The sequence below is a fragment of the Balaenoptera physalus genome (assembly GCF_965194825.1).
Source record: "Balaenoptera physalus genome assembly, chromosome: 3".
Taxonomy (NCBI): Eukaryota; Metazoa; Chordata; class Mammalia; order Artiodactyla; family Balaenopteridae; genus Balaenoptera; species Balaenoptera physalus.
The window spans coordinates 88,823,584-88,843,163 of NC_138890.1; the positions used below are offsets into that span (position 1 = coordinate 88,823,584).

General features: G+C 34.6%; 1 protein-coding gene across 11 annotated transcripts in view; it reads right to left on the reverse strand.

Annotated features, from left to right (window-relative positions):
- Positions 1-19,580, reverse strand: part of FER (FER tyrosine kinase) — a 441,496-nt gene that overhangs the window by 271,696 nt on the left and 150,220 nt on the right. For 7 of the 11 annotated variants that reach the window (XM_082455757.1, XM_082455759.1, XM_082455760.1 and 4 more), the window contains one exon: positions 11,293-11,482. The exons of 2 other annotated variants lie outside the window; for them this stretch is intronic. In XM_082455757.1, coding sequence (XP_082311883.1) covers positions 11,293-11,482 — 190 coding nt within the window. Of the gene's footprint in view, positions 1-3,382; positions 3,981-11,008; positions 11,179-11,292; positions 11,483-19,580 lie in introns of those variants that run through there. 2 more of the 11 variants (XR_014261910.1, XM_082455762.1) reach the window with 2 other exon arrangements.

Consider the following 19,580-nt stretch of genomic DNA (forward strand, 5'->3'; position numbering starts at 1 on the left):
GAAATTGTTGTTAAATTAAAATTTGTATTACATTTAACGTTTTTTGTGTGAATTTGCATAAGTCACTTAACTTCTCTGCTCTCATTTTTATGTTTATCTTGAGTGGTGTTCCAGTATTCCTAATTTCCTTGGACATGTAGATTTGGGGATCATCAGTTGATGTTTAAGTCATGACAGAAGGAAAAAAGCCCACAGATAACATGAACACAAAGAAAAGAAAAGGATTGAAAGCCAAGGGCTGAAGGCTAAAGCCTGAGGAATATTAATGATCAATTTCATCACAGCACTTAACTCCGATGTTTTCTTGTTAATCAATTATTTATTGCAACTTCCTGCCTGCTGAATGTAGATTTTTGAGTACAGAGACTCTCTTTCACTCCAGGATGTCTCCATCCATGGCACACAATAGATATTCACAGAAGTTGGTTAATTGTGTTTAATAAGAAGGCAGAGGAAGGAAGAGGAGAAATGGGGACAAAGGTGCAAGAGACAGAAGAAAGGAGGAAAAAGAGAAATGGAGAGGAGAGGGAAAAGAAAGGGGACAACAACCAAATGCGTACTAAGCACCTTCCTATGTCTGGGCTCTATAATGTGCCTTTGCCTTTGCATCACTCATTTAGTCCTAATAACAATCCTCTGAGGTGCATATTACTAACCACATTTTACAGATGAAGAAACTGAGGTTTAGCGGGGTAAAAATTTACTTAAAGGTAATGAAACTCATGACAATTTGACTCAAGTTTCCACATTTTCTCCACCCTGCCCTGCTGGTAAAAAGAGAGCCTTTAAATAATACTGAGAGAAGGGAATCAATGAGGTATAAAGAAAAACTAGTTTCAACTGACAGAATGAATAAATAATGGTATGGCATAAATTGACAACAAAGAGAGTTATTTTTAAAAGGCAATATAAGTATTAAAAGCTGTTAATTGAATTTTCCATAATTGCAAACTTAAAAGAAAAATGTTATTTTAGGAATGAATAATTATAAAATATAATGCCATTTAGGAATTTTTTTTTCACTCAAACTAAAAGAAAACTGTCATTAAAAAATGTGATTATGAGTTACATTTTTATAAAAATTGCTTTGTGCAAAATTTTAAACGCAAACTTTAATAGTGTAGTAGAAGAAAAAAATGAGCTTACAGTAAACTAATAACACTAAAAATTTTCTTTAAAAAATTAGCTGGTCAATCCTATTGATGCCAGCAATATATAAGTAAAATTAATTACATGATACTTTGTTTAAAAAATACTTTGTAATCTATTATGGCTAAAGAACACAATACAGTCGGCCCTCCATGTCTGCAGGTTCTACATCCACAGATCCAACCAACCATGGATCTGAAATATTTGGAAAAAAAAATTCCAGAAAGCTCCAAAAAGTAAAAGTTGAATTTGCCCTGTGCAGGCAACTATTTACATAGCATTTACATTGTATTTACAACTATTTACGTACCATTTACATTGTATTAGGTATTACAGGTAATCTACAGATGATTTAAAGTATCATCATGTGTGTAGGTAATATGCAAATACCATACCATTTTACTGCAGGGGCTCCTGGAACCGATCCCCCTTGGATACCCAAGAAAGTCTGTACTTCAAATACAGAGTAGATCCCAAACATGCTTATCTATCATCTAAAAATTAACAGGATACATTTTTAAAAGAAAATACTCATGCTTAATGAAAAATAATATCAAAACTAAGGAATAAAGACTAGCAGAAAATAAGCATTTACATTAAATCATCATTTCTGTGATAATTATCATCTACATAAAAGACAATGGTAGTTTACTAAGTTGCAGGCACTGTTCTACATGCTTTAAATGTGTAAACTTAACTATTCCTTACAACAAACCCAAGAGTAAGTAAAACTGTAATTCCTGATTTACACATTGGGAAATGAGGGCAGGAAAAGTCCTGAAACTTGCCTAACACTTCCTAAGTGGTAGAGCATGGATACAAATCCAAGCAGTCTGGCTCTGCAGCTGGAGCTCTCTCTAGAGTGACGACTCTATTGCAGTAACTCATTAGTCATTATCTCTGTAACTACTGGAGACTTTGTCACTCTGTTAGAATACCACTGCCACAATTATTTATAAAATGAGAAATATTTGATAGAAGCTAACATCAACATTTAACCCATTTTTTAAAAAAACTGAATGGCATCAATTATAACCTATAAACAGATATTTTGAAATTCTGTACCTATTCGGTCCCTCTGTAAACATCTGTTGAGTGTATATCTACGTACTGCTAGGCACCTAAATTTTTTCTAATATTTTAATATATGGATATATACAAGTCAAAATGCAGCCAACTTTCAAATTAATTGTTAAATCAATTACTTTTGCTCCATCTACCCCCACCAAACCTATGGTAGGGTCTAAATCTATTTTATCTTTGACCCACCCTTCCCACAAAACCCCGGTACAAAATATTCATGTAGTAATGATTAAACACTTGTTTAATCTCAAATGACTGAATAAATCTGAATTATTAATCTTTTAATTTGCATTAATCATAGCAATATTTAATTCTTGCCTAACTTTACTTTGTTCTTTTATTATATCCTTTTAGAGCTAGCTAACCCCTGGCTAGTTAGTTTGTGCTAAGATATTAAGAAATCCATAATTAAAAAGACAAATTAGGAATATATATATGTATACATATATATACATATACATGAAAATGAAAGGTAGCTTTTTCATTTGGTTTGTAGTATATTACATGCATATATGTGTGTGTGTGTGTTTGTGTATAAAAATGAAAAAGTTACCTTTCATTTACCATATACTTGATTTGGCTTATTTACTCACTGAATATGCATATAAATATGAGCAGAGATAGTTAAAATATAAGTTAAAAACAGCTTAAAATTTTGTTTTCTTTCCCCCTGATACTGAAGATACAGTGGCCTAATGCAAAAATGTCTCTGGCATCATCCATTAACTAGTCTGTGATGTGAAATGACTTCATTTGTATGAACCAAAGAAAAATGAATATTTAAAGGAATCTTTTTTAATTGAATATAATTGACATACAACATTATATTAGTTTCAGACGCATAATATCATGATTTGATATTTGTATATACTGAGAAATGATTTCCACAACATGTCTAGTTAACATTCATCACCACACATAGTTATAAAAATTCTTTTCTTCTGATGAGAACTTTTAAGATCTACTCTCTTAGCAACTTTCAAATATATAATAGAGTATTATTAACTATTATCACCATGCTGTATATTACATCCTCCTCATTTTATTTTATAACTGGAAGTTTGTACCTTTTGACCACCTTCACCCATTTCACCCATTCCCCATCCCTACTTCTGGCAATGAAACACAGTCTGTTCTCTGTAACTATGAGTTGTTTTTTGTTTTGTTTTGTTTTGTTTAAGATTCTACATATAAGTGAGATCATACAGTAATTGTCTTTCTCTGTCTGACTTATTTCACTTAGCAAAATGCCCTCAGGACCCATTCATGTTGTCACAAATGGCAAGATTTCATGTGTGTGTGTGTGTGTGTGTGTGTGTGTGTAAACATATATATGAGATATATATATATATCTCACATCTTTATCCATTCATCTATTGATGGACACTTAGGTTGTTTCCATATCTTGGCTATTGTAAATAATGCCGCTAGGAACATGGGGGTGCAGATATCTTTTCGAGTTAGTGTTTTCATTTCCTTTGGATAAATAAACAGAAGTGGAATTGCTGGATTGTACGGTAGTTCTATTTTCAATTTTTTGAGGAACCTCCATACTGTTCTCCATAGTGGCTGCACCAATTTACATTCCCACCAACAGTGCAAGAGGGTTCCCTTTTGTCCACATCCTCGCCAACACTTGTTATTTGTTGTCTTTTTGATAATGGCCATTCTGACCAGTGTAAGGTAATATTTCATTGTGGCTTTGATTGGCATTTCCTTGATGATTAGCAATGTTAAGGAATTTTGACCTGAATCATTTAGAAAAATCAACATGTTTTTTATAATGTAATCATTATCACCTCCTAACTTCGTTTTATAAATTAGAAATTTATGCATCAAATAAACATAAAGCATATACCTCTAAATACACTTTAAGTATCAGATCTACAGGAGAATTTATTAATTTAATGGTCTAGAAAGCCACTGAAAGTTCAGCATGATAAAATTCTTGTCACAGGAAAGCTGGAAGCAAGAATTTATTAATCTATAAAACTGAAATATTAATGTCGATATTAATGTAGTAATTAATATCCATAACTGACATTGTTCTCAGGTTAAGAAACCTTTAAATTACTTTGAGAGTAAAATCTAAACCTATATAAACTGCACAAAACCTTCCAAAATGTATCTTACATATAATCTCTATTTATACACATAGTAAAATTATAGGATTTCACCAGCTGTCTTTATAATAACAAACAATTGTAAACAATGTAAATATGTCACTTCATTGCTCAGAGTCTTATTTCTCTAAGAGTTAGCATCGAAGTCCTTACAATGGTCTGCGTGACTATGCGATCTAAATGCCCACTACTTCTCTGACCCCATCTCCTACTACTCTGGCTCACTCTGTTCCAGCCACACTGGCTTCCTTGTTGTTCCAACACAAGAACCAGACTCCTGCATCAGTGCCTCCCAACTGCTTTTCCCACTGCTTGGAATATTCTCACCCCAGGCAATCTCATCATTTGCTCCCTTAGTTCTTTCAGATCTCTGTATAAATCACTTTATCAGTGAGCCTTATTTGACCACCATATATATGAAAACCCCTCCCAGCACCCTTTTTCTCCCTGCTTGTTTTATTTTTCTCCAAAGAACTTACCACCACCTGACATATATATGTATGTAGGTGTGTGTGTGTGTGTGTGTGTGTGTGTGTGTGTGTATGATTGTTTATTGTCTGTCTCCTCCAATTAGAGTGAAAGGTCCATGAGGACAGAAAAAAAATGTTTATTTTGTTCACTACTGTATCCCCAGAACTTAAAATGGCACCTGACGCCTGACATTCAATAAATATCTGTTTGTTGAACAAATAAATGAAAAAAAAAGTAACTGTATACTCACTGTTACAAAATGATACTTAAAATATATTAAGTAAAAAGTAAGGTACAGAACAGTATTGTATGTTTTACCATTTGTGTCAAAAGAGCAGGAAGCATATAATATAAATTTATGTTTATATTTGCATACAATGCTTCTGGAAGGTTACCTCTGAGGTAGGGAACTAGGGACTAAGGAAAGGATACTTAGACACCTGTGCACGTATATGTACTACATATTCAGAGAAATTAATTAAGGTTTTGCCTTCATAAATAAGAAATATTACAAAAGATAATCCTACAGAAAAATCTACAATTCATACTTAAGAACTCAGTAAGTATCTACAAATCAATTTACATGTGAACTAAGGTACATTATTAGAAAAAAGTAAAATAGAATCTTTTTGTAACAGTATTTCTTAATATATAAAATACTCAACATAATCTCATTTCAGTGTCACAGAAATCCTGTCAGGCAAGGTGGGTACACATTCATTTCCTCCTTTTATGGAAAAGAAAACTCAGAAAGGTTAAGTAACCTGACGATAGTTACACAGCAGAGACAAAGCTCAATTCAGGTCTCCTGATTCTTAGTCTGGTACTCTTCTCAGTGTATTTGATAGTAAGGCTTGGAATTAACATTTACCTTATGTATTTAAAGAAAGAAAATATACCTGATGATGAAAACAGATAAAGCTTCAATGATGCTGTCAATATATCTCAATTGATATCATTCCAATTTAGTGACTAACTATAAAATTGAAAATATATTGAACATTATGGTAAAATGAATTACTATCAAATCATAATACAGACAATATTTAGTCAACAAACCAGATATTTTGTTGGTTGAAAATGTAACAAAACAGGATTTTATTGATAGTGCTGCTCAATTAAGCAGAACTCAATAAAATATGCAGAGAAGATAAATATATGTTGTGTATTAGTCTAGTAAAAGGGCTTAAAAATGTGCAATTTCAGAAACATCAAAGTAAAGGCAATTATCTTATAGGATAGCTAAACATATTTAAAAATTAGGAAGTCATTCCATGGTGCCAGATATATTTGACATACAACAGAGATTCTTTCAACAAAAATTATTTGGCCTAAAGCACATGCTGTTAAAAGGAAAATAACTAGATTACTCTGGAGTAAAAAGGAAGTTCAGTTCCTCAATTCAACAGACACTGGTTGAAAACTTATGTTCTTACAACTGGATAGCTAAAAACAAACGTGATATTTTTGAATAAATTAAGAGAGAGAGAGAGAGTAAAGTCAGACAATGTTTAGTCAGGGACTAGAAAATCTTGGTATTTCCATCATTATCCAGATAGGGCAGCCAACAAAGAGTTTAGCCTTCTAATTTGCCCCAGAAGGCAGATTCTTCTGCCTGCAGAACTAGAAGTGAAGAATAAAATAAAATAATCCTTGGGTCTATAGTCCATTTAAACAACTCAAATGTCTTCAGCATTAACAGCACATTTAAGTGTCAATAACTCAAATGGATAAGAAAGGATCTGTCTTCTAATTCATCATTTCCCAAAGTACAGTTTCCATTGCACAGTGGTCCCTTCAGGACACTCTTTGAAAAGGGATTGGAACAGTATTTCCAGAGACACTGCATTCCGTGCTATAGTTCTCCTCTTGGGAATTTGATACAAAAAGTTTAGAAAATCCCTGCAGTCAATACAACTGTTTCTTTTGCCTTAACCGGGTATGTCCGAAATTCTAGAACTCATTTTTCCTTGGAACATTTTTCGAGGACACCAAATTCTCTTGATTTTCTACTACCTCACTGGTCATTCCTTCTTAATCTCTTCCTGATTCCTCCTTGTCTAGACCTAACTTGCAGTGCCCCAGAGTTCAGTCCTTGTTTCTCTTTTCTTCTCTATCCTCTCTCACTTGGTGACATTCTATAGTCAAATAATTTTAAATGCCATTTGATGCCTACAACTCTCAAATTTATATCTCCAGTCCAAACCATCCTCTGGAACTACCAAATTTCTACACTGATGGGGTTTCTTTCTTTCTTTCCTTCCTTCCTTTCTTTTCTTTTCTTTCTTTCTTTCCTTCTTTCCTTCTTTTCTTTCTTTCTCTCTTTCTTTCTTTCCTTTCTTTCTCTCTTTTTCTTTCTTTCTTTCCTTCCTTCCTTCCTTCCCTTCCTTCCTTCCTTCCTTCCTTCCTTTCCTCCCTCCCTCCCCCTCCCTCCCTCTCTTTCTTTTTTGGAAAAACAAGCTGAAATCTTGCTCTTCCTCATCAAAACTGCTCTATGTGTACTCTTTCCATGCACTTGAAACAAATTCTATTCCTCTAGTGCTCCTGCGCAAAACCTTAAAGTTGTCCTTGACTCCTCTCTCTCATACCCCACATTTAATCCACAGGAAATCTCATGGGCTCAACCTTCAAAACATATCCAGAAGCTAAACACTTCCTGTTAGTTCCTGTGATACCATCCTTGCTCAAACTGTCATCTTCTATCACCTGGGTTGCTGTAACAACCTCAATCTTCCATTCTTATTAACCTTAAGCATATTATCAACACAGTGATCCATTTAATTCAAAAGTCAGAGCATGTCAATCTTCTGTTATAACCTCCCAACCCAATGGCTCCCCATTTCATTCAGAGAAAAGCCATACCCTTAATTATGTTCCACAGGTCCTGAGATCTGTTTTCCATTACTTCTCTAATCTCATTCGCTATACTCTCACCTTCCACTCTACTCAGAGCTCCTTACTGTACCTTAGACAGTCCAGACCTGCCCCTGCCTTATAGTCTTTGCAATAAATACACCCTCTGACTAGAATGCTCTTTCCCCAGAAATTAAGTGGTTTACTAGCTCCCCAGTTCAAGATTTTGTTCAAACGTCACTTTCTTGTGTAAAAATTGATAAGTGGATGCCTTTGAATAGTAAGTAGAACTATGAGATATTTTATTTTATTTACTATTCTTATTTTATGTGGTAGGAATGTATTATATTTATTTAATAACATTTATTATTTTGTAGTTATTAAAGCCACATATGTTGTTTTTAGAAATCTTGGAAATTAGGAAAAATGATAAAGAAAAAAACTCCTACCATGCAGAGATTTTGTGATGACTATTAACCTATTATTTCATTTTTTTCATTAAAAAGAACATTGTTTATATAAAAAATATCACTTTCTTGATGATGCTTATCTTTACTTGCATTTAAAATTGTATCCCAACCTGTGACCCTCTAGACCCCCAATCCCCTATCCTGCTTTGTTTTTACACCTTGGCATTTAGCACCTTCCAATATAATATATAATTTACTTATTTATTAACTGCCATTCACCACAGAATGTAACCTCTAAGAGAGATTCTTCATTAGTTTTATTCACTGATATATTACAAGCATCTAGAAATATCCTCGACACATAGTAGGTGCTCAATAAATATTTCTTGAATGGATAAATGAAACATACTTATCCACAGATAATAGAGAATTACTGTGCAATACTTAATATTTATAAATATCATTTTCTTCTTGGTATTTTGGCCAAAATTAGACTTAGGTGAAAAAAGACAACACTAGAAGGATGACTTTTCCTGACAAAGATGTTTACATTACCTGTCTCCACAGTTTTTTAGATTTCTGTAAATTAATAGATGGGTCTTAATTCTCATCGAATTATAAAGTCAAAATAAATATCAGTACATCTAAGAGCCTGACTACAATTCTAACCCTGACATCTGAATCACCCTGGGATTTTTATAAGAATATACAATCCATGGCCCATCTCAGCAGTACACTTCCTTAAGGGCTCTCTTTCACAGAAGCATTCACCACCAAAGAGTCTGAGTTTTGGTTAACACTGCCATTAATTAGGATCATGTAAAATAGTTAATACTTACTCTTAAATAATATTTAGGCCAAGTTTTTACTATTTTCCATGATATTATGCTTTAATTTTTAGTTCTTCCAATTCTTCCAATATTCAACTAAATTTCCCTTGTTGAAACACCATTTATAAGGATGGAATTTATAGAGGAAAAAGCAATGGAACTGCTTACATTAATTTCAGGCTTTTTGGGTAATGTTATTCATAAAACAATGCTTAAACAGTCATTTGGGGAAAAATCATTTATACTTTTAATATTTTGACTGTTTTTGAATAAAATGAAAAGTTATATTCTAATTATTACTGAAAGATGGAATTAAGCAAAAATTTCACTGATATACGTGGGAGTATTATTTAGTTTTAAGAACTAAGAATTGCAAATATTTCTACTTGTTTTATAAAACATACTGAAAAACTCATTAATTGCCATCAATCTGAGGAATGTCCTGTTTGATTTATAAAATGTTACTTTATTACTTTAAACTACACATAGCATTCCTTTGTAAATTCCTTAAAGACTTACTAAAGTCATTGCTTCAGTGAATAGATAAGATGTATAGAAACAAATAGCATTTCAACTATTTAAAATAAACTGGATAAATGCAATATGTGACATCACTTTCTAAAAATTTATAAGGTATTATCATTTAATAAATGGGTATAAGAGAAAGTTTGAAAGTACCAGAAAGCAGTTTAGCCTCTTAAACTGAATTATACATTCTCTCTAAAACATTATTTATTCATTTATTGAAAAAGTTTTTCTTCAATGATTATGAAAGATAAAACTCCAAATGATTACAAGTTCTTAATGAAATAAGAATTAATGAACTGTTATATTTTAAATTCCAAAGTCTAGTTTTTAGTTGTTGTTACCAAATGGGGATATGTTATCATTTAGTGACTTGAAGAACTATCTTTTATTCTATAATAATAATGCCAACATGAGTCATCTGCATACATAATTACTTAAAATAAATTCGATAGCCCGTTTTAACCTATCTGCCACTAAAAAAAGGCTATGAAGTAACCAATTCCACACCCACATGGGGACAAGGAAATACTATAAACCACACTTAGAGAACAAAAGATTTACTAACTAAGGTTTCAAAGCCAAGCAAAAGAATAAACCTTCAGAAGTTCCTCTGAAAAAAATGCATATGTTAGTTATCAAAAATCAAGAAGCAAGAAAATTAATCCAGTAGGGTCCCTGGTCTACATGGTAAGATGTTTATTGTCTGGTAGGACAGTAAAGGAGAGCAAAAAATTATAATTCATAATTCACAATGTAATATATAGATCACTATGGTTCAATTAATAAAAAATAGTAATAACCACAATAATTTAAACACTTCCTATTCATATCCAGATTTATCTAGAATTGGACATTTCAAATGCAGTCTTTTTTTCCTATGGAGACATTTGAATCCATTTAACAATCAAATTGTACTATTTAGAATCACATAAACTAAAAATTACTAAAATATCACCTATAGCATAATTAACTATAATATAATAGTTCTATTTATGGACTGCACACAGTTACCCACAGAAAAATCCAAGGATACAGCTCAGGTTTTTTCAACCTTGGCACTATTAATATTTTGGTTTGAGTAAGTTTTTGTTGGGAGTAAGAAGGGATGGGCTGTAACGTGCACTGCATGGTATTTAGTAGCATCACTGGCCTCTACCCACGAGATAGCAATAGCATCCACCAGCTGTGAAATCCAAACATGCCTGGAGACATGGCCAAATGACCCCTGGGGGGCAAAACTGCCCCCTGATAGAAACCACCAACATAAGATAAAGGAAGGAAGAAAGGAAGGGGAAGAGCGAGAGAAAGTAATTTTAAACTAGGCATTCTTAAACAGTTAATAAATCTGTATAAAATAAAGTTGAATTTCTAGTTGCTAGATTTAAATGTGTTTATTGTAGTTTAAGGCTATAAGAAAAAATCATCTTTAAAAAAATCAATGTTTTGTATTGTGAAAACAATAAACATATCATCAATCTCAGATAAATTCTACTGTTCTTATATAAGAAAAAAATTAATAAATATCTTTCTCCTTATTTCTATCTTAAGAATAACACCCTACCTTCCTGCTGTCTCCCAGGAATAAAAACAATTGCAGTCTTTGTTTTCAGTTTTGAAGGCAAGAGAAGAGCTTTTTCCTTTGACTCTACAGGTGGTTCCTGACAGTGCTCTCCAGGTGACCTGAGGTGACTGACAAGTCTATTTTGCATTTACAAACAAGTTTAATAGGACCTGCATATTAACAAGAGTAATAATTTGTTATAGCAACCAGAATTACTTTTTGTATTCACTTATTACCTATATACTACTCTTTCAACTTTCTCATTTGATTACTCTTTGGCTTACCATAGATGTAACTGATCGTGCATCTTCTTCATAATTTACTACTGGAGGCGGCTCTTTCCCATCATTTTCTTGCACTTTTTGCTCTAGCAATTCTTTCTGTGCTGTAAACTTTGCCTCAGTGCATCTCAGCTGCTGGACTGACTGTTTTAGCTCTTCAAGTGTCTGTTTTTGGCTTAGCAGAAGTACAATACTAAAAGAGAACAGATTTAATATAAATTATTTCAACTTCTTAAAGAAATAAAGACTTTAAAGGAAACTATATATATATATATGTATATTTTGCTCCTATTTTCTTTCATTTTCCTCTTTATAAGAGTCATTCAGAATCATAAGAATTATGAAACTAAACAGATTTTGAATCATCACAGTAGTTATTAAATGTTAGCATTAACAAAATGGAAGGAAATGTTTAGAAGCAAAAACCAAATTCAAGATGCTTTCAAATGTATTATGATATATAGCATTCATTTCATTTTACAGTTAAACCATCTACCTCACAAAGTACAGACACTTAGGTCCAGAAGTGTAGAGCCTAAAATGAATTGATATGACTGAAGGAGAATCTTAATTTATTTCAAATCTCAAATGGAACATAGCTAAAGTCAGACCTGTGCCTAGAGTAAAATAAACCAAATCAAGGTGACAGCCTGGAACCAAGCTGTGTGCATATTGTGAGGGGTGTGTTTTTAGAGCTGGGGAAAGCTGTTCTGATAAGGACAAAGGGAATGAGTGTAAGTCCCCAAATCTTCCCCACAACACCATTATAAAGACAGTAGGCTTCCCCATTTCTCCGTTAGAGAACAACACAGGCCACACGTTACCTTATAGTGATCTTTTAGCCCTTGAAGGCTGTCCCTAATAGGAATTTCAAATTAATTCACCCACATTAAAGCCACAAGAAAACAGGCAGTGCCGGTGAGGAATACCTCTGGGAATGCTGTCATACTTAGTGTATTAATACCTTTTTTTTTAACATCTTTATTGGAGTATAATTGCTTTACAATGGTGTGTTAGTTTCTGCTGTATAACAAAGTGAATCAGCTATATGTATACATATATCCCCATATCCCTCCCTCTTGAGTCTCCCTCCCACCCTCCCTATCCCATCCCTCTAGGTGGTCACAAAGCACGGACCTGATCTCCCTGTGCTATGCGGCTGCTTCCCACTAGCTATCTGTTTTATATTTGGTAGTGTATATATGTCCATGCCACTCTCTCACTTCGTCCCAGCTTACCCTTCCCCGTCCCCGTGTCCTCAAGTCCATTCTCTACATCTATGTCTTTATTCCTGTCCTGCCCCTAGGTTCTTCAGAACCTTTTTTTTTTTTTTAAGATTCCATATATATGTGTTAGCATACTGTATTTGTTTTTCTCTTTCTGACTTACTTCACTCTGTATGACAGACTCTAGGTCCATCCACCTCACTACAAATAACTCAATTTCATTTCTTTTTATGGCTGAGCAATATTCCATTGTATATATGTGCCACATCTTCTTTATCCATTCATCTGTCGATGGACACTTAGGTTGCTTCCATGTCCTGGCTATTGTAAATAGCGCTGCAATGAACATTGTGGTACACGACTCTTTTTGAATTATGGTTTTCTCAGGGTATACGCCCAGTAGTGGATTGCTGGGTCATATGGTAGTTCTATTTTTAGTTCTTTAAGGAACCTCCATACTGTTCTCCATAGTGGTTGTATCAATTTACATTCCCACCAACAGTGCAAGAGGGTTCCCTTTTCTCCACACCCTCTCCAGCGTTTATTGTTTGTAGATTTTTTGATGATGGCCATTCTGACTGGTGTGAGGTGATGCCTCCTTGTAGTTTTGATTTGCATTTCTCTGATGATTAGTGATGTTGAGCATCCTTTCATGTGCCTGTTGGCAGTCTGTATCTCTTCTTTGGAGAAATGTCTATTTAGGTCTTCTGCCCATTTTTGGATTGGGTTGTTTGTTTTTTTGATATTGAGCTGCATGAGCTGCTTGTAAATTTTGGAGATTAATCCTTTGTCAGTTGCTTCATTTGCAAATATTTTCTCCCATTCTGAGGGTTGTCTTTTCATCTTGTTTATGGTTTCCTTTGCTGTGCAAAAGCTTTTAAGTTTCATTGGGTCCCATTTGTTTATTTTTGTTTTTATCTCCATTTCTCTAGGAGATGGGTCAAAAAGGATCTTGCTGTGATTTATGTCATAGAGTGTTCTGCCTATGTTTTTCTCTAAGAGTTTCATAGTCTCTGGCCTTACATTTAGGTCTTTAATCCATTTTGGGTTTATTTTTGTGTATGGGGTTAGGGAGTGTTCTAATTTCATTCTTTTACATGTAGCTGTCCAGTTTTCCAGCACCACTTATTGAAGAGGCTGTCTTTTCTCCATTGTATATTCTTGTCGCCTTTATCAAAGATAAGGTGACCATATGTGTGTGGGTTTATCTCTGGGCTTTCTATCCTGCTCCATTGCTCTATAGTTCTGTTTTTGTGCCAGTACCATACTGCCTTGATTACTGTAGCTTTGTAGTAGAGTCTGAAGTCAGGGAGCCTGCTTCTTCCAGCTCTGTTTTTCTTTCTCAAGATTGCTTTGGCTATTCAGGGTCTTTTGTGTTTCCATACAAATTGGGCAATTTTTTGTTCTAGTTCTGTGAAAAATGCCATTGGTAGTTTGATAGGGATTGCATTGAATCTGTAGATTGCTTTGGGTAGTATAGTCATTTTCACAATATTGACTCTTGCATCCAAGAACATGGTATATCTCTCCATCTGTTTGCATCATCTTTAATTTCCTTCATCAGTGTCTTATAGTTTTCTGCATACAGGTCTTCTGTCTCCTTAGGTAGGTTCATTCCCAGATATTTTATTCTTTTTGTTGCAATGGTGAATGAGAGTGCTTCCTTAATTTCTCTTTCAGATTTTTCATCATTAGTGTATAGGAAGGCAAGAGATTTTTGTGCATTAATTTGGTATCCTGCTACATTACCAAATTCATTGATCAGCTGTAGTAGTTTTCTGGTAGCATCTTTAGGATTCTCTATGTATAGTATCATGTCATCTGCAAACAATGAAAGTTTTACTTCTTCTTTTCCAATTTGGATTCCTGCTATTTCTTTTTCTTCTCTGATTGCTGTGGCTAAAACTTCCAAAACTACGTTGAATAATAGTGGTGAGAGTGGACAACCTTGTCTTGTTCCTGATCTTAGAGGAAATTGTTTCAGTTTTTCACCATTGAGAATGATGTTGGCTGTGGTAAAAACCCTCCAGAAAGCAGGCGTAGAGGGAACTTACCTCAACATAATAAAGTGTATTAATATCTTAATAAACTGTGCCATGCACTACTGAAAGTAAGTTACCAATAAGTAAAAGACAATTGGGAAAGACAGTCTCTTCAGGAAGTGGTCCTGGCAAGTTGGACAGCCGCATGTAAATCAATGTTAGAACACACCCTCTCACCATACACAAAAATAGACTCAAAATGGCTTAAAGACTTAAATGTAAGACAAGACACCATAAAACTCCTAGAAGAGATCATAGGCAAAACATTCTCTGACATAAATCATACCAATGTTTTCTTATGTTAGTCTCCCAAGGCAACAGAAATAAAAACAAAAATAAACAAAGGAGACTTAATCAAATTTACAAGCTTTTGCACAGCAAAGGGAACCATAAACAAAACAAAAAGACAACCTACAGAATGGGAGAAAATATTTGCAAACAATGCAACCTACAAGGGCTGAATTTCCAAAATATATAAGCAGCTCATACAACTCAACAACAAAAGGAACAAGCAACCCAATCCAAAAATGGGCAGAAGACCTAAATACACATTTCTTGAAAGAAAAAATACAGATCGTCAATAGGCACATGAAAAGATGCTCAACATTGCTAATTATCAGAGAAATGCAAATCAAAACTACAATGAGGTACCACCTCACACTGGTCAGAACAGCCATCATTAAAAAGTCTACAAATAACAAATGCTGGAGAGGGCATGGAGAAAAGGGAACCCTCCTACACTGTTGGTGGGAATGTAAGTTGGTGCAGCTACTGTGGAAAACAGTACAGAGGTTCCTCAGAAAATTAAAAATAGAATTACCATATGATCCAGCAATCCCACTCCTGGGCATATATCCAGACAAAACTGTAATTCAAAAAGATACATGCACTCCTATGTTCATAGCAGCACTATTCACAATAGCCAAGACATGGAAACAATAAAAATGTCCATCGACAGATGAATGGATAAAGAAGATGTGGTACATATAAATAATGGATTACTACTCAGCCATAAAAAAGAATGGAATAATGCCATTTGCAGCAACATGGATGCAACTAGAGATTATCATACTAAGTGAAGTCAGAAAGAGAAATACCATACGATATCACTTATATGTGGAATCAAAAATATGACACAAATGAACCTATCTATGAAACAGAAACAGAATCACAGAAATAGAAAACAGACTGGCGGTTCCCAGGGGGAGGGGGTTGGGAGAGGGATGGAGTGGGAGTTTGGGGTTAGCAGATATAAGCTTTTATATATAGAATGGGTAAACAACAAGGTCCTACTGTATAGCACAGAAAACTGTATTCAATACCCTGTGATAAACCATAACGGAAAAGAATATTTTTTGAAAAGAATGAATATATATGTATAACTGAATTACTTTGCTGTACAGCAGAAATTAACACAACATTGTAAATCAACTATACTTCAATTTTTAAAAATTGATTAAAAAAAAAAAGAACGAGATCCATAGACTAGGAGAAAAGATTTACAAAAGACACATTTGATACAGGATTGTTATCCAAAATATACAAAGATCTCTTAAATGTCAACAACAAGAAAACAAACAAACTGATTAAAAAATGGGCCAAAGACCTTAACAGATACCTTACCGAAGAAGATATACAGATGGCAAATAAGCACATGAAAAAATGCTCCACATCATATGCCATCAGAAAAATGCAAATTAAAAGAACAATGAGATAGAATCATACATTTATGAGAATGGCCAAACTCCAGAACACTGACAACACCAAATGCTGGCGAGGATGTGAAGCAACAAGAACTCTCATTCATTACTGGTGGAAATGCAAAATGGTATAGTCACTTTGGAAGACAGTTTGGTAGTTTCTTACAAAACTAAACATACTCTTACCATATGATCCAGCAATCACACTCCTTGGTATTTAGCCAAAGGAGTCAAAAACTTATGTCCACATAAAAGCCCACACATGAATGTTTACAACAGCTTTATTCATAATTGCCAAAACTGGGAAGCAACCAGTATGTCCTTCAGCAGATGAATGGATAAACTGTGGTATATCTGGACAATGGAATACTTTTCACTGTTCAAAAGGAACAAGCTACCAGGCCCCAAAAAGACATGGAGGAACCTTAAATGTACATTACTAAGCAAAAGAAGCCAATCTGAAAAGGCTACATAATGTATGATTCTAATTATGTGACATTCTGTACAAGGCAAAACTATATGGAGACAGTAAAAAGAAAACTATATGGAGACAGAAACAACCAGATATTCTTCACAGGGTGAATGATCAAAGTATGGTATATCTATACAGTCATGAGTTGAATTGTGTCCTCTAAAAAGATATGTTCAAATCCTAACCCCAGGAACCTCAGAATGTGGCCTTTTTGGAAATAGGGTTGTTGCAGATGTAATTAGTTAAGATGAGGTCATACTGGAGTGGTTGGGCCCATAATCCATGACTGATGTCCTTGTAAGAAGAAGAAAATCTGGATACAGAGAAGAGACCACACAGGCAGAACACTATATGAAGATGGAGGCGGAGATTGGAGTGATGCTTCTATAAACCAAGGAATGCCTAGAACTGCCGGCCATCAGCAGAAGCTAGGACAAAGGCATGGAACAGAATCTCCCTTAGAGCCCAGAAGAAACCAGCCTGCCAACACCTTACTTCAGACTTTTGGCCTCCAGAACTGTCAGAGAATAAATTTATGTCTTTTTTTAAGCTGTCCGGTGTGTGGTACTTCAAAATGGCAGTCCTAGGAAACTAATACACGTGCCATGGAATACTGCATAAGAGTAAAAAGGAATGAAAGTACCTGGATGAATCGCCAGAGAATTACGATAAATGTAAAAAGACAATCTCAAAAGGTTACATACAGTGTGATTCCATTTTCTATAACATTCTTGAAAAGACAAAATTATAGAAATGGAAAATAGATTAATGGTTGCCAGGGGTTAAGGAGGGGGTAGGAGATAGAAGGCAGTGTAGCTATAAAAGTACAAAATGGGGGATCCTTGCAGTGATGAAAATGTTCCATATCATGCCTGTATCAATGTTAATATCTGGATTATGATATTATATTATAGCTTTGCAAGATGCTACCATTAAGGGGAACTGAGTAAAGGGTTTATGGGATCTCTCTGTATTAATTCTTACAACTACATGCCAATCTGTAATTATCTCCATTAAAATTTAATTTAAAAATATGTATCACTGGTTGTTCCCTGGCAGTCTAGTGGTGTCTAGTGGTTAGGGTTTAGTGCTTTCACCCATGTCGTGGCCCGGGTTCAATCACTGGTTGGGGAATTGAGATCCCACAGGCCGCACAGCGCGGCCAAAAAAAAAAAAAGTTTCACTGCTGCTGCTGCTTCCTGTGGTAACGTGAGGCTTTTATCATCTCATATACCTTGGGTTCCTAAATAATCTGTTTTAGAAATAGGCCTTTTTTAATTCTTCTTCAGGAGTTCTAAATATATATTATGTCATATCAACAATCACTTAGACATTCTGAGACACTATCCTAACGCCAAGAATTAGGAAATACATAGAAGGGAATATCACTCAGCCATAAAAAAGAATGAAATAATGCCATTTGCAGCAATTTGGATAGACCTAGAGATTATCATACTAACTGAAGTAAGTCAGACAAAGACAAATATCATATATCACTTATATGTGGAATCTAAAAAAGTGATACAAATGAACTTATATACAAAACAGAAACAGACTCACAGACTTAGAAAACAAACTTATGACTACCAAAGGGGAAAGGTGGGGGGGAGGGATAAATTAGCAGTTTGGGATTAACATATACACACTACTATATATAAAACAGATAATCAGGGCTTCCCTGGTGGCGCAGTGGTTGAGAGTCTGCCTGCCAATGCAGGGGACACGGGTTCGAGCCCAGGTCTGGGAGGATCCCACATGCCGTGGAGCGACTGGGCCCGTGAGCCACAATTGCTGAGCCTGCGCGTCTGGAGCCTGTGCTCCGCAACAAGAGAGGCCACGATAGTGAGAGGCCCGCGCACCACGATGAAGAGTGGCCCCCACTTGCCGCAACTGGAGAAAGCCCTCGCACAGAAACGAAGACCCAACACGGCCAAAAATAAATAAATAAATAAATAAATAAATAAATAAATAAATAAATAAAATTTAAAAAAAAAAACACAATCAACAAGGACCTACTAAATACATTAACATCTTGCTTTTGTTCAATAATTACTTTTTAAACAATACTGTTATAATCACTATGTAACACACTATAATTATTTTATATGCTTATAACACCATTGAGTAAAAAAGCTATAAATATTTCAAGAAGAAGAAAATTATAATAAATGCATGATTGTATAATACAAGATGCACAGGAAGCTATAAATAAATTTAAAACATTGAAGGGATCAGGACTTATGCAGGTGCTATTTACTCCCTATTTCTGACTACTCTTTTCCATGCATTCTTCACTTGGAGGGCACTTTCTGTCCTTCAGGTCTCAGCAAAAATGCCATTTCCTAGAAGACCCCTGACTACCTATCTTAAGTGGGTACTCCTCTGTTATTTTTCTATCTGAACTCCTTGTTTCACAGCAATTATCACAATTGTTAATTTCCTGTTTTGTACTGGTCTACTCTACAAAAGTGTAAGCTTCATGAGACATGTGACCATATGTGTCTTACCTTTCACCGTATTCATAGCACCTAGTGGATATAATCTAAAAATTCTGAGACAAAAATAAAAGGTACCTGAGTTTTCAAACCAGAACAATACTCCAGATGGTTCAAGTATTAACTTCACTGTAAGTTAGATGTGAATCTTTGCAAGTCTCTTAAAATTTCTGGCCCTCAGATGTCACATAATTTGAAAGACCAGGAGGTTGAATCAGATGATCTCTTAAGATTTTGCATGGCTCTAAGAGTTATGATTTTATAATGTACAAAGTATTTTTAAGTACTGGGTGATAACGGTACAGCACAATACAAAACTGAATAATCATTCACTTTTTGGAAATCAAACCAAGCAT